At 36.3% G+C, this 16,508-nt stretch overlaps 1 protein-coding gene across 2 annotated transcripts in view; it reads left to right on the top strand.

Annotated features, from left to right (window-relative positions):
• The window catches only part of LOC121314920 (zinc finger protein ZFPM2-like), a 154,218-nt gene that overhangs the window by 57,739 nt on the left and 79,971 nt on the right, over positions 1–16,508 (top strand). For both annotated transcript variants that reach the window (XM_041248674.1, XM_041248675.1), the window contains one exon: positions 16,053–16,177. In XM_041248674.1, the coding sequence (XP_041104608.1) occupies positions 16,053–16,177 (125 nt within the window). The remainder of the gene's footprint in view (positions 1–16,052; positions 16,178–16,508) is intronic.

Below are 16,508 nucleotides of genomic sequence, written 5' to 3'. Positions count from 1 at the left end.
CCACTCTCTTTAAGAATACCTCAGCTCTTTTCGGTATCCCATCAGTGAAATAACCTTTAACTTTGGTTAAACAACCTAAGTTCCAAACTAAACAGATGCATATTATTAATGTACTTTGAATGCATTGTAATACCATAGATTGAAAGAATCAGCCACTGGTCTCATTCCTTAATCCACTCAGACCATTCTTCAATTCAAGTGCATGTAGATGTATGTATACATTTCCAATTGAAGTTATATGGATATGACTTTTTACACAATATAGATATAAGTTAACACCTGACAAACAGCTTTATTTAAACAGATAAACTACGTTGTTGACTTTACTTTGCTCTGTCACTTCAATTGATCAGATTACTGGTGAAATCATTCTGCTCCCAAGCTACTCATAACCATTTAGCCCATTAGTCAGGTACCTACAATCCCTTATCAGGTACCTATTATGATATGTTTTAAATTAATACATCAGGGATCTTGGGAATACAGAACTGTCTCAATAATAATAGGGCATCTTCAGATATCCTTGACAATCTGTGAGCTTCAAAAGTGTAACCTACAGTGTCTGTAAGCAAGATTTCAAAGTCAGAGATCAACATGGGGAGGCCAACATATTTATCTACTTGACTTTGCTTTTTGTAAGTTTTATCTCCGTTCATGTCCTAGACCAGGGGTTCCCAAACTGTGGGCGGTGATAGCAACAACATTCTCTGTATTGTTTTATATACATATAATATCAAAAAGCAACAATAAAGCACTGATGAAGAAAAAATAAGATTCAAACGAAAAAATAACAATTTAGATCGCCATATTCCTTCGAATTTAAGACACACTTTTTAAATAATTTTTTCTTCTCAAAAATGGTCTGCGTCTTAAATTTCAATGCAATATATCGCCAACAAAAGATGTGACTTCCTGAGTACACAACAGCAAGCTGACAGACTGGCAGTTGAAGGGTTTCATAGTAGTTATCCTGAGAACCGGACACGATCCTAATCAATGTAAACAAAGCAAGCTTTTGCTCAGCCCCCATCTGTGTAGCTATGGCCATGGTGCAGCAGCACTGAACTGGCGGTGCTGCATTCTTAGACAGACATAGGCTCCCCAGGCACGCCCACGCCCCCCCAGCCAATCAGGACCTCTTGATCAGCACAGCTCCGGGCAAGCCTTCCTGTTTACCCCAGCAGCAGCACAGCTGAACCAGTGACAGGGTCCTGTCACAAAGCGTCATTAGCTTCCTGAGGAATTTGAAGAGAAGCTTTTACAATTTCAGTTTCGCTATTAGGCTCAGTTCTAATCAGACCCCTTTATTTTTTCTTGCCAAGCAATACCACAGTTCACAAAAAAGAAGAAAAACACGTGTGAGTAATCACAGCTGGAAATGAAAAGCAGCACATAACTGTAATGCTCTGAGTGACAGCAGACGGCTGCAAACTGCTTTCATACGTCATTTTCTCATATGAGTAAATGCATCTTTATTTTATTATTTATTATTTTTCTCACGTTGAGGGTGGGAAATTTGATCTTAAATTTGAGGGCGTCTTAAATTTGACAAAATACGGTAAGTTTATTTACGGTTTTACAGGTTTAAAAATGTTTTTCATTTGTTATTTTTCTTAAGAAGTGCAAATAGTTGGCCACAATGGCTAATGCAGCTGAGCAGGTGTGCCTCAGGTAAAAAAAAAAAAAAAAAAGTTTGTGAACCCCTGTCCTACCCCCTGAGTGTTTGTTTGAACTAGTTGTATGTAAAGATTTAGCAAAACAACATCTGCCCTGAAATGAAACAAGATCTGCAGATGTATATTCTCCAAAAACCATGTGGGATACACATTTAATTTGGCATATTATTGTGATATAAGCAGAAACAGTCCAGGTCACTCATTTCAGAGGTTCATGAATAACGTTAAACATTCAGTTATGACTTTCAAATAATTCATTGCAGTCTTTAATTAACTCCCATTTTTTAATTATACAAAACTAGAAAAAACTAAGAAACATGTCAAGTCTTTTAAGCACTTTCACATTGTTTGTTTCTCGGTTTTCAAAACAAACAGCCCTGCAGGTGTCTTCTCAAGCTCTCCAAGTGCGGTGAGGGGGATACAGTCCTTAATGATTTTGCCTCCCAAATATGTGGGAGCACCAATGCAGAGCTCCCCTTCAGATTCCCAGCCTAAACTGTCTCCAGTTTACAAATCAAACACCTTCACTTTCTAGTGCGTGCCTCACTTTACAGAACAGACTACTTCACCTCAAAGCCATAAACCATAGCTGGAAGACAGAACAGACACAAGGAGTTAAAATGCACTCATTACTATTAAAGGAAATATTTAATTATCCAAATGGGTCCAAGGTTAAATTATTTTACTGAGAATTGCATCGCACAGCATATCAGCTTGAACATATTCTGTGGACACAACAGAGAGAGCTTAAAATAAAGTTGCATTTATCGTTTCTTCCTGAGGAAACTAATTTTATTTTTTTCAAAGGGTTTAAAATATAATTTTATCTTATATTTTCTTCGTAATAGTCACTTCCTCAAAGTGATGGATAAAGAATCTCTGGCAATAGTAACACAGCAATTACTGTTCAGTATCAACTGCTCCATTGCTGAACACACAAAATATGATCCCTTAAGTGCACATGACCTCAAGAATATATTGCAGGTATATACATTTATAAAGTAGATTTGGGCAAGTTGTGTTGGAAGCCCCTCAGGGAGTGTATGTTATACTGACAGTGAATCAGTGTTATCAGTGCTATCAGATAATGCTTTTATCATTAAATTTCACATTTGCATTTAAATCTTTGGAAGGAAATGAGTATTGCTGGGAAAAGATAAGAGCTTTGGACGACTGCAATAAACCATCACTGTGATCAGTCTGAAATAAGGCTGAGGGGGTCAATGCAGAACTATATGGTGATGACAAAAAAAAGATGCATCATATTTTGAAGTCGTTAGGAAAAAATCCAAGCTTAAAAATGCTGCTTCATAAAACATTCTGTGAAGACCAGTGTTGTATATTATATCTTTTATGTATTTATTTATCTGTACAAGCCCTCCAAAAGTCACATGGCAGAACACAATTTTAATTCAACAAAATAACATATTTATTTATTTATTTATTTTATTAATATGGGAGAAAAAGAAATACTTTTATGCATAGTTTTGACTTTGCTAAGCCCGCCAACAAACTTTGTTCCAGCCACACATTACAGAACAATTATACATACTTCTGAAAACAATAACAAAGTCAATTTGAACTGGTACACAATTAATGATAATCGATATGCATGTGATTATATAGGGTTTTGTTGTGGTACTCCACTTTTCAGTTGGAATGCATGTTTTTTTACTGGATGTATTTTAATGGAGTAACTTAAGTGTCAAAAAATGTAAACTGGATCTTGGGACAGGTACAGGTAGTGATGAAAATATGTGTTCATGCTCGCTTGTGTTTCGTGACACTTGATATGGGTATGACCTTTCACAGTTATTTTTACTAATGTATTCATCTTCTTGTTTAGATTCACTTGTATATAATTTTCAGTTTCTATCATCATGTCCTTTTGACGTGTTAAAGCGTATTCATCTGTCACACTGGAGTGCAACCATTGCTGCAGTGGGACAGTAGGAATTAATTGGTGACCCTCGCAAGAAAGCTTCTTTACATCGTAAAAAAGAACAATTTCACTGGATGGCTGGATTTCTTTAGCTCATCTCCTGAAACCTTGCATGCAGAATTTTGCAGTGTCGGTAATGACAGTGCATCACGTGACACTGCCTGTTGCACCTGCTTCGAATAGCTAATATTACCATCAATCATTTTTTGCATGTTCATTTACCACTGTTTAGTTTTTACTTTAACCTGGTATCTAGAGATAATCTGCACTTGCTGTCTAGTCTGCCAGATAGGGCCTCAAACTTTCTAGAGGGGAGTGGTGAGCATTCTAATAACACAGTAAGTATAGCAATAAATTAAACATTTACAAATAAGTCTAAATGTTTTTTTTTTTTTAGTTTTTTTTTTTAGTTTTCCTATGATAGTCTGTAAAACTGTGCTCAATAATGCAGAGACCCAATGGCGGGCAATTTTTGTGTTTAATAATCAGGGACAGTTCTGTTCCTGCCACATTGTACTCTTGTTCAGTACATAATTAATTGGTTTGTGGTGCGTGGAAATAGACAGATCGATTGTGCAGGTGCATCATTGTCTAAAAACCCCAAAGTCTAGAACTATGAAGAAAGTTACTTGGAAATTGGATTTAACTTTGTTCGCACTACAGATAGGCCTCGTCCTCAGTGTGTCTTCTGTGGTGATGTGTGTTTTTAAATGTTTATAGCAGCTTCTGTAATATTTTGATGGGGCATGATTCAAAAAAGGTTCAGAACCCCTCTTTTCATCCAGAGCATTGCCTGTGAAAAATCTGCAAATTCCAAATCTATGCACAAATTTCAATCAAAGAACCAAAATAGTTTCAACAAAGGAAAAGGAGGACCATTGATAATATTCCTAGTGATTTTAAGATTTTAAAACCTTGGCTAACACACCTTTTAGGTTTTATAAAGTGGACTATAATTATTAAAGGAAAAAGATTATAATTTTTTTCTAAATAAATATTTAATACAACTCAGTGCCATTTCTGTTTTTATAGACAAAGGAATCACTTGTACAGTAAGTGCAGTGTATGGGTGGGGTGAAGAACGCAAATAACAGCACAGGTGGTACATTAGTAGTTTTATTGTGCATTCCTTGTTAAACTGAATGTGTTGTGTTCTCCTGTCAGAGTCTAGTAATTATAAATAATCTGGCAGTAAAAACAGCTGAATGGTCAGATTGAAGTTTATGGCACATCTTGATCTGAGCCAAGTGCAGAAATCTGTTTGCAAAGCTAGTTCATCTTTCCTGTAGATCTGCTGTGCTTACATTTTAAAAAGTGATGTTAAGCTTTGAGAACCAGCAGTAATACTAGGTCTCATCTTTCCCTAAAGCTGTGTACCTAAAAAGGCATAGGAAAAAAATTGCTTGAAAAAAATATTGCATGCTACTTTGTAATTCTCTCCTGTGCAAACTTAATGAGACTTTTTGACACATGCCAAGTTCCTCATCGCAACAGAAAATTGTAATTTTATCCAAAAGTCCATTAAGCCAGGGTGTTGTAAGAAAGGAGGGGACTGCTGAAATGAGTTAAAGAGACAAATGGAGCGTACAGATGCAGATTAAGCTTCAGAAGATGAGGGTGTGAAAGGGATTTAATGGTAGGATGGATTAGAGAAATCCTTGTAACAATGTTAAATAATTATGGTTCCAGCCGAGATCAAAGCAGCATTGATTGAACCCCTCAAGCCTTTAGCACGGAGAGCCTTGGAAAGCTTGGTAAACTCGTACTGAAGCCATTCTGCCTGCACAAGTTAAATTGGATTGGAAGTATAAGGATATAGGACGAACACTTCAGAAAGGTTTTTAAGGCTTTTGTTACTGGAAATGTAGCCAGAGATACTTTTGAAAGTTTTGACAACGCTGTATTATGACAACATCATAAGTACAGTACATCAAAACTGCTGGTACTGGGATGGCAGATATCTAAGCATTTTTACAAGATGTATGTTTCAAAGTATTTATATTCAGCACCAACTTTTAATGGTATACTTTAATTGGTTTACTTTTTTTCTTCAAATTAACAACTTTGGCTAAACATTTTTCTTTTTTGATTAAAGTTTTATGCATTTCATAGCGGTTGAACATTAGTACTTAAAAAGTTTAATTGCAATTTTAGAAATCCAGGGTAATTTTTTCTTCCAGGGTAAAATTACTGTATTTTTTCGATGCACCTGTTGTTTAGAACCCATTTCACAAAATGACCTGTAATGTGTTAAATGTCCAGCAGGTTGTGTGGGTGCAAATAAATGTTTGTATCTTGGTGGGATAACCCATGAAGCACCAGTTGTGCTTTAGGGTTATTAAAGTAAATAATAATTGGGCGCCACATAGATATAAAATGTTTATCCAACATGTTCAAAAGACCTGTTACTTTAAAGAGCTAGTTTGTTGGGGTGTAAAATGCAGCTTTATTTAATCTTGTTTTTCTACAACACTAAGTTACACTCCTTTTTTTTACAAAGTTTACATTTGGCAACTTTAATATTATTATTATTTTTTAATTTAGTAGTCGCCAATTATTTTATTATTTTCTCCCAATTTGGCATATCCAGTTATTTTTAGGCTCAGCTCACCGCTACCAGTTTGCCGTCAGTGCTGTCAGCCGACCACTTCTTTTCACACTGCAGACTCACCGTGCAGCCACCTCAGAGCTGGGGCGTCGGAGGACACCGCAGCGTTGGGCAGCTTACAGGCAAGCCCACAGGCGCCCAGGCCAGACCACAGGGGTCTCCGGTGCGCGGTGAGCTGAGGACACCCTGGCCGACCTAGACCCCCACCCACCGCCCCCGGCGGCGGGGGGACAACTGTGCACCGCCCCCTGGGAGATCCCTTCCACGGACAGCAGTGGAATAGCCTGGACGCGAAACAGCGACTTTCTGGCTATATATTATATTTTAGCTCCAAAAGGTATTTTGCGAATATGTCTTTGTTTGGTACTATGTTTAGTACAGGGATGTATCTTCCCATTATTTTTGTGGAAGCAACATACAGCCCCCACACCCCCTCAAAACAATGTGGTTGGATTTTTTATAAATAGTTTTTCCAAGTAAAAGCTCCATACAGCTAATTGAGTGATGGAGTAAATATAGCATTGCATTTTTGCGCCCCTATCAGCTTCCTGTTAAGGTGCCACTGTAATTAAGCACAGTGGTAGTTTGTAGTTTGTTTAGTTGTAGTTTGTGTACATATTATACTTCTTTTAAGTAAGTAGCATCTTTTTACACTAACCCCATTACTGTAGGTGTATATTTACAATTCAACCGCTTGCTTCATTACAGTAAAATGAAAATCTGCCAATTTAAAATAAAATAATTTATTAAAAATGCATATCGTTGACAGCAAGATTAGGGGAGAATTGTACATTGGATCATGCCAGTTATTATCTTTGTCTCTGAGGAAGCACACTGGCTACTGTGTGAAATGATACATATAAAACTATTTCATGTAAATATACCCTATGGGTTTTCGGAAACCTGTACATTTTACTTGATACAAAACATAGCATAGGGTTAGCTTGAGGCTTCCATTTCGTGTGTATGTGTGTGTGTGGGGGGGGGCTGCTTAACATGCCCCCCCCCCCCCCCCCCATACATGCAAATTTAGAACAGGAATAAAAAAGACATGCAAGCACTCAGCCCTTCTTATCTCTGAGTTTATACAGTACTTCACCACTGTGCTCAGCCTGCCCTCGTGGTCATGGTAATTATATATATTTTTGTTTGAGGGTGGGGGAAGGGGGTTAGTTGTAAGCTGAATTAAAATACCAAATAATAATAATAATAATAAAAAAGTTAATCAAAAAAATGGCATGTTCCTCCCTGATTGTGTGAGTGTTGCAGTATTCAATTATGCAATTTTCATTGGCATATTAATCATCTTTTCAACAAACAAGCCGGTGCTAATTAAAGCAAAGCATGGATAAAGACATGTTGCCGGATCATCATTCCGTTTATCACCACGCGCAGACCCTCTGTTAAGTAAATTCGGGATTGTGAGATGAATTTCAATGTTCTCCCTCTTTTTTTTTTTGTCAGTTTGAATACAACTCGTCTGAAAAAAAAAAAAAAACTCCACGCTTCACCACAGAAAGATGAATTTATTTGTAATTTCTTGGAAAAGCCTGATAGAGCAATCGCATTCTCAATAATGGAACTGGAGAGGCTTGAACTAAACTGTTCCTGCTGATATGCGACAACAGCAGGGTTTATTGGTTGAAACGTAAGGTTTTGTTTATGTTTAAAGAAAGCACAAAAAACTGCTTGTGTGCCACTGTCAAACTTATTACCACCTCACTTTGTTTTAATGGAAAAGGTAGAAAATGTTGTTGTCAGCTAATAATAGAGGTGCATAGGGAGTTTTAGATATAATGTACAATTGTATTTATACTGTTTATACTGTACATATTATTGTTGTTATTATTATTATTATTATTATTATTATTATTATTATTATTATTATTATTATTATTTCAAAACATTATGATTGTATTGCATACTAAATACATACAAAGTTCAGAATATTTGTGAAATGATACTGTTGGAAATACTTATCTAATCCAGCAGTTTCTCTGTCTGGTTGTCTATGTTTGGTTCTCACTATATAAACAGTTGCATGTTAATTACAATTGAGTTAATTAAAAACAAAATGACAGTGTGCCCTTCTATCATTCAGTGCGGGTGGACTTCTGTTCTACAAGTAGGAATGGCTTTTATTTGGGGGGGGGGGGGGGGTTGGGTGGTGTATTACTCAGTCTGCAAAGGGGATTTAATGTCATCATTCAAAAATGTAAAAAAATAAATAAAGCTGCAATACGTTTGGAAATATTAATATCCACTATAGAAATAAACTAGAGGCATCTGACAATGTGTTGGCTGTGCTCGCTGTCATTGTGGGGAACTTTATCTGTGCCAGCTGCTCAGGCATTTTATAAACTGGAGGGCCGTCTTCTCTTAACTTGAACATAAGATCTTCTTGGTTTGAAGCACTCCACTGCACTGCTCCCTATGAGAATCTGAAAAGCAAACACGACTTCAGTGTCAACATTGCCCATCATGAAATCACACCACATGGAGAACTCTTTTCTGCTGGGTTAGCTCAAATCTAAATGCATTCAAACAGTCAGCTGCACTGGGGCAAGATTCTCTCTACAAGAAAAAAAAAAAGTCAAAAACCTCCACATAACAATGCCGAAGAAAAATCTGAACATTTTCCACAGAAAGATGGGCCATTTCCAAATCCTTGTGCCCTATCAGACAAATTAAAGTAAATCAAGCATGAAATGAAGCAGAAGAGCCCCGAGATAAGGCTTCTTTAAGTCGTTTACAGATTAGGATAGAGAGTGAGGTGCATCTGGTCTCTGGCAGTGAAGGAGACCAGTTTCTCATTTCACAATAGCAGCCTGTGTATAGGATTACTTTCCCCTGTCACTGACATGGGGGAAAAAGCGAGTCTGCAAAATGTTTCTAAATATGTCCCTAATGTTCCTACGAACTTCAGATGTGCTGCAGTGGAACGATAATATGTGATAGAATGTAACTTTTATTACAGTGCTGTAAGTATGTGTGCATATATGTATGTATGTATCTATGTGTGTATGTCTGTACCCATAGGTATGTAACTTGAAACCAAGCTGTTGGCTGAGGGGGGCAGGTAAATCTAGTACTTGTTTGCGTACAATAGAGAACTGACCAAACAGTCCTTCAAAGATGATGTTGTTAATACTGGTGGACTAAAGTTGTAAATAAATACGTAAATATGAAAATAAAAGCAATATACAGTATAGGCCTGATACCACAATCTTCATTGTCTTTTACACATAATTACCGGTTCCCTGTCTTTTATTAGTTTCCTTTTACCACTTTTCCTTATCAAAGTTTATCACTGCAAAATTACATGTTAATTTTGCAGTTTTCTCATTCTTTTCCCATGGTTATACTATGTGTTTCTCAACATTTTCCATGGTTTGCAATGTTTTTAAAGTTGCCTTACCATACCTGTCTCTGCTTTATCAGGCTTCTTTAGACTTTGCTGTGCTTTTACTATGGTAAAGTTGTATATCGTTTCGAAGGAAAAATAAATGGTATACACACATTGTGTTTGCCCACATGTACAGCACCCCTCATTATTAGGTAAGGTGAAATGATCTCCCCTTAAAACCAATTTTCATACATTTTTCTAGAAACTGTGGTCCTGGACATATATGCTGCATTATTGATGCACATCGAGGTCCTTAATTGGCAGATACAGGCAGGGGTGGTTGGCCTTTAACAACCCCCCCGGTCATTATCAACAACCCCCAGGTCATTATCAACAACCCCCAGGTCATTATCTGACCAACACAGAGGTCATTAACTCTATTATGAAAACTATACTTTGTCAAAAAAAGTGACACCGAGGGTTAAAGCAAGTTTTAGGTGACTTCCATTTGCACTGTGTTTATTGTTATAAACACGAACATTGCATTTTGCTTTCACTTAAACATGTACAAAGTTAACATATTGACTACAATATTAAACTGACTATAATTACTATATCCACATTACTTAGCTCTCTGTGTAGTTATGTCAGGCACTAAACCCAATTCTGTTTTTACATATTAAGATTGGCTTTTGATTTAAAACCTACACAAATGCAACAGTGTTATATCAGAAAGAATAATTATTTATTATGTATGCAGTATAAAATAAAGAAAACAAAAACTGGAGGAAAAAAATCAAACCTGTTGGGGTGAGAATTACATCTGTCCGCTGCTTTTATGAAATGCTCATTTCAAAAAAACAAACAGGGAGTTGTTTGAAAGAAGTAAATGCTGTATGTCATTATTTGGTTGCCTGTGATCTTTAACTTTGAATCAAATATTCTTACTTTTCAGTTTAAAAAAATATTTAGGCAACACAGTATCCAGAGTTCACATTAGCCCCAAAATGCGAATTAACTACCACTTGCACTCTCATTACAAGTCATAATTTTGATTCCTGAATGCAGTGTTGGGGGGGGGGGGGACATGACGACACTGCATCTGCCTTCTGTTGCCCTTTCATTACACTTTTGAGCAATAAGGAGTAAAATGTTTGCCAGATGCAAAACCTAACAAAGAAAAAATAACCTCCAGAACATCTTAAAAAAGGTATCTGTCTGAATAGTATAATTTCTTTTATGTTCATACTCGTGTTTGTCTCTGCAACTGTTTTGATGCTGCCATGTTGCTGGAGAGCTTGTCTTAAGACTTGTGAAAGGGCAAAATACTCATTTGCAATCTAGTGCTTTGGGAGATTATTGTATCATTCATTTTGGGTTTATGGGTGAGGTAGCTCATACATCTCCATAATCTTTTTGTTGAAAGTTGATTTATTCTACAGCAGCATTTGACAACGGGCACCTTATGTATAAGAGGTTAGTAAGTTGGGATGCTGTGACCTTACTGGCTCAAGATTTAGGTTTAGCTGAATTATCATTCCATCTCCAGGCATTTAAAAGTACTCCAGAAACTGGATAATTTAACCAGCTTGTACGCTGTTCACATCAAAACTGGATGAAAAAAAAGAGCTTAATTCATCTTATCTGTTGACTGTCAAACTGCTCAGGCTAAAAGCTACTCACAAAAGACAACTAGGTCAGACAGGAAACATTCCAGTTCAGTAAAGTTAGAAATCTGGTAATGGACTGTGCTGTGCAGGGAGAGGAACGTGTTACTTCGATGTATGAATGTTGTGGTAGTATGTAGCACAACACAGACAAATAGAAATGCCTTGGCTGCATTTTCACAATTCAAGCCTACAGTAGAATGTAAGGATAAGAAAAAATTATGTAGTCTATTTTGCCTGTCATATTATATTAGCATTTGAAGTTAATTAGAGTTTATCAAAGTAAAACGGAAGAACATTTTAGTACTGGTTACTGACTAATATTGTAAAAAAAAAAAAAAATGTCTAAAATAAATTAGCAGAACCACAGTTAGTTCTGGAGTGCTTTGTTTTTTGAGGTGGTTATAGATTTTTTTCTATTTATTGAGAAATTACAATTTGTGCTTTTTTTTTTCTGACAAATTAATAACAGATGCTGGTAGATATTTAATATTTATTTGGATTTAGAACAAACATTATTTTACAAAAAAGCACTGAATAAATACTGCAATATCAGGATACAGTTACTTTGCAGAAGTTCTGCAACTGTGTGTTTGCATCTCACATATTTAATTTGCTTCCACAGTTTCCTAAATGATTGTGTCAGGGTTTTGATTTCTGTTTGGCAGGCACTGTTGATTTAGTCAGAGTTCTGATTAACCTTAATGTACTTTTAACTTATTTCCCTGTGTCCATTGTCTGGGAACAGGGCTGAGCTGCAGGTTGAATAAGCACCCTTCTTAACACATGTTATGGTTGCCTAGAAACTTTGGGCTGAAAGATTGTCAACTAAAGCTCTCTGTGAGGCTCAAAAGGAAGATTGAGCCTCACAGCAAGCTTTAGTCTGGGAAGAGAAAAAAGGTCCTTCTGTGTTTTAAAACAAGTGTCTCGCCAGGAGATAATAGTGCAGCTCTGGGTTATAAATGATGCATTTTGTTCACTTAGACTTGATAATAGCAGCAGGGAGAAAAAGTTCATCGCTTTCTTATCAAAGCACAGTGACATTTCTCCTTCAGTTGTAAAATTTCATATCACATATCTCCTTTAAAGCTGTAGCACCTTTTGTTAAAAGATACATTTGATTTGACTTTATATATAGCTGTATATGCATGGTACATGCTTACAGTATTTTATCACACACTGTGGTCCTGTAGCCTGTGTTTCCACAGTGATGGTATTTATACCAATATTTAGAAATGATACTTCTATATAAAATATTCAACTTCATATAAATATTGGGACAAGTCCGTACATTTAGAATGTTTGTTTGATGTGATTTATTCTTATAAATTCAAAAATCTTTGGTTTAGCGCTCACTATCAGAAAAACAACCATATTTACATTTGCACTTTTTTTTGTTTTGTTTTTGATGGAATGGAGACCTTCGGATCCATTCTTCTGTGTGACAGACTGCATAATGTGCAGCAAAGTAATGTTGTGCTTTAAAGTACAGTCTTGCAATGTAGGGTTTCTGTTTGTCTTACCAGAAGACCGTTATTGTGTATCTGTTTCATTTTCTGCAATAACTACGTGTGACCCTTCACGAAACGTGTCCCTAAACTAATTTACGGTTGGGTCACAAAGGGCTGATAAGTGATAACGACAGCTGCAGACTCTTCTGGCAGTGACTGCTTGATGTTTCACTGCAATGGGCTGTTTACAAACTTGAAAGGGTTTAGTAATTTTATATCAGATAGTGAAATCTTGGTCGGCGTTAAAGCTATCAAGTTGAAGAAATAAAAATGGATGAAAGTAGCCATGTAAATCCCACACAGTTTGTGAAATATGTAATTAAGTCCACTAAACAAATATAACTATAACTTGTAATATTTGAAGGAAAGCAAGTTGTACAGTTTTTTTCCTGCATTATTTATGTATTTATTGAATCATTTTCCCATTGAGACTGAGGTTTACAAGGGGGTCCTGGAAAACAATAAAAAAAAGACAATTGCAATGTATAAAAATGAAATCACTATGTGCAAACAACAAAATACAAAATGTATGGTTCAAACTTAATCACCAGCATACAGAGATCTAAGAATAGTATAAATAATTTGTTAATGTGGACTGAGGGAGAAGCATTGGCAGGAGGTTCTAAGCAATTCCCTAATGTGATCTTTAAAACCAGAGAAAAGAAAGGTTATCAAATTCCATCTTCATACTATGACGGAAACAGTTCCATGTCATCGGGAGTTGGTATGCAAAAGATCCCTCTCCCATACATGCTGAATCCTTGCAACAGCCAAATTAACAGAAGCCTGACGGCATTCATTCCTGTGTCTTTGTTCTTATAGTTTTTGTTCTGTTTGTAAGAGCTCTGTTATAGCAATAGTTATGTTCAGTCATATTAAAGAAAATATGAATTTCTTTATCCTCTTAACCATAACAAAAAAAAAAGTAGATGCCAACAAGGAGCGTCGTTGCACTATCTGAGGAGGATCTCCACACAAAGGGACATTCATTGGGCCGCCAAGTATCTGTGGAGAGCAGGAACAGACCCCAGAGTCCAGCGACAGATGATGATCTTATCGAAAAACCCCTCTTCAGTCACATCATCAGTTTTCTCTTGCCAAGTCTGTGGCATTTCAGCAGTGTGGATACACTCGCAGTGGAAATTAACAGGGATAACAGTTACGAAATCCTTATGTGTCCCACTGTCTCATGTTCTTCCCTTCTTGCATTATGTCTTGCATTAAAAAGTCATAACTCACACTGTTTTCATACTGTGTGCACAAATATAGGGTTCTGCAAAGCAGGATAACATAAACATACAGTGATTCGTTCACCAGATTTGACTGCCATTCAAAGGATGTGGAATACCACCTTTGGTATTTCCCACAGGAAATTGGTCAATTGGATGTTGTAGTGATCTTAGCCTATAGAGAGGGTGACCTAATGGTCTTAGTTCAAAATGCGTCTGTATGGTTAATTAGAAGATAAACATACTTGCATTTGGATAAACCAGAGAACTCCTGCATCTAGACATTCTCAAAAGGTCTGTGTGATTGGTATCACTATGATTCAATGACATTGATGAAATCAGTAGAATACAGCTTTGCTTTTTGTAGGTAAACATTTTTTATGTAGAGCATCCAGTGTATCATTTTTTTTTTTTTTTTTAGCAGTTTGCTTGCTTTTTTGTCTTTGTGAGCAACAGCTGTTGACATTGATGTGCCAGCTGGTGTGGTTGGTGTTGTGATTGCCCTTGGAACAGGACTAGAACACCGTGATTGACTAGGGCCCTCACACATCCAATGAAAAGGACTTTTGATAGCTTAACCTGGGCTACAGGTGAACTCCAATACATAAGGAAAAAGGCTGATCAAAGGACACACTGAATAAATCAAGCAGTTTCGGTGCACAGTGGATGTGTTTTTGCTATAAACTCACCAGTTGTGATTAAATGCTTTTTTTTTTTTTTTTTTAATGAGCTGCCTCATCTCATTTCTGCATCACAGAGAAAATATGCAGTGGAGATCAAGATAAAGATGTTTCCAGTTCAAAATTCCCTCCAGTTTATCAAAACTATCTCATTACATAAGCTTATTTAGAACTGTGATGGTGTCAATCAATAAAAACAAAACAGCCTGCAGTATAAGCCACTTTATGGTTAAGGGTTTTCTAACCTATTAACTTTTAACATTGTCACTGGTCTAATTTTGACTGTTAGGAAAATATTTTGGTTCTTCACTGTTTTACTTTAATTTAGTATATTTTAATATTTAAAATGCTACAGTGTAGATGCAGGCTGCATCATGGTACTTATGTACAGTAAGTCACATGGTCTGTTTGTAGTAGATCATTGGGGTGAGTTTTGAGTTTGAACTGAAACACAAAGTGATTCAGTAACAGGAAGCAACAACAGTTTCGTTTATAGCTTTGTATTTCATATAACTGCATATTTCAAAAAAATGTTTTTATTAGATAACAAGGAACACAAGAACAGCTGGAGTAGGGATGATGCTGCTAGCGGTAACAGATATGTCAGTAACACACATCCCCTGCCTTGGCGGTAAAGTCAAGTATAATGAAAAAGTTTAAGTCCATGATCTATATCAACAGTATTTACAGAATAGTGTAGAATAAGAATTAGCAATTAATGTTTAAACACAATATGATAAGCAGTGTTCCAGATATATAGTAAGTGTTACATACATATCCCCAACATTTTATATAATAATAATAATAATAATAATAGTAATAATATACTGTAGTGTGCTGTACATGTAGTAATAACTTTGTATCATTTGTAACTAAGGTTGTAACAGAGTTGCAGCATGTAAAGCTGCATAAAAAAAGACCGAATGAATAACAGTTTGTAAGCTTAATCCCATTGCGCCTTTGTGTCACTGGTATTCCTGCTCTGCAGCACTCAGGGTTGTCAAGGTGACCATTTTGAAATAAGTACTTGAAAACCATATGACTTTCTCCAGATGCAGTGTCATGACTTGGGGCCTGTTATCATAACTGTTTGATTAATCACAGTCCTAAAAAAGTACACTAAATCTAAAAGATAAGATGGTGTATTGAACTAATGGGGCTATCTTCTAGCAAAGCTAATTGGAGTTCAGAAGTATTTACAGGGTGCCTTCTTGGATCACCAGAAGTAAGTGCTCATTAAAAGTGATATTTTATGGTGAGCTTGTGGCTTACACATTGTAAAAACATGCTTTCAGCAAATTGTATTTATCTTTGGTTGTGTTTTTTTTTCTTTTTGTCCAGTTCCCATGGTAACAGTGTACTAGCTTCACATTTCTTTCTTTTTTATTTTTAGGAGAGCTGGAAGTTTTCGAGAAAGACGGAGAACGCAGAATTCACTGTCGACAGCAGCTACCAGTTGGAACAACCTGGGGCCCTTTTGATGGCAAGATAGAAATGAGCACTGATAGCAATGCATTGGTATGTTTTTACACTGAAACTGAACTTTTTTTTGGTCCTTCTTTTATGTATGTATGCTATGCTAATGTGTTTTAAGCTGCATTACTTCAAACACTTATGCCTATTTCCTTTTACTAGCAATAGAACTTGAGTTTGAGTATTGATTTAAAACAATCGTAAATTAAAGGTGCCAATGCTGCTAATTTTATTCAGCCTTTCTGAACTTTTTCTAGTTTTACATCATTATGATGCTCCCATTTATTTATCTTTTCTGATTAATTTTACTTGTGGGTTAATTAAGGGATCCTTATTAAAAATGTCAAGAAGTCCTCCAGTTATCCTGTTGGGAAAT

Source organism: Polyodon spathula, chromosome 4 (assembly GCF_017654505.1).
Source record: "Polyodon spathula isolate WHYD16114869_AA chromosome 4, ASM1765450v1, whole genome shotgun sequence".
NCBI lineage: Eukaryota > Metazoa > Chordata > Actinopteri > Acipenseriformes > Polyodontidae > Polyodon > Polyodon spathula.
The sequence above is the reverse complement of the archived record's forward strand: the minus strand, read 5'-3'. Positions and strand labels throughout refer to the sequence as shown.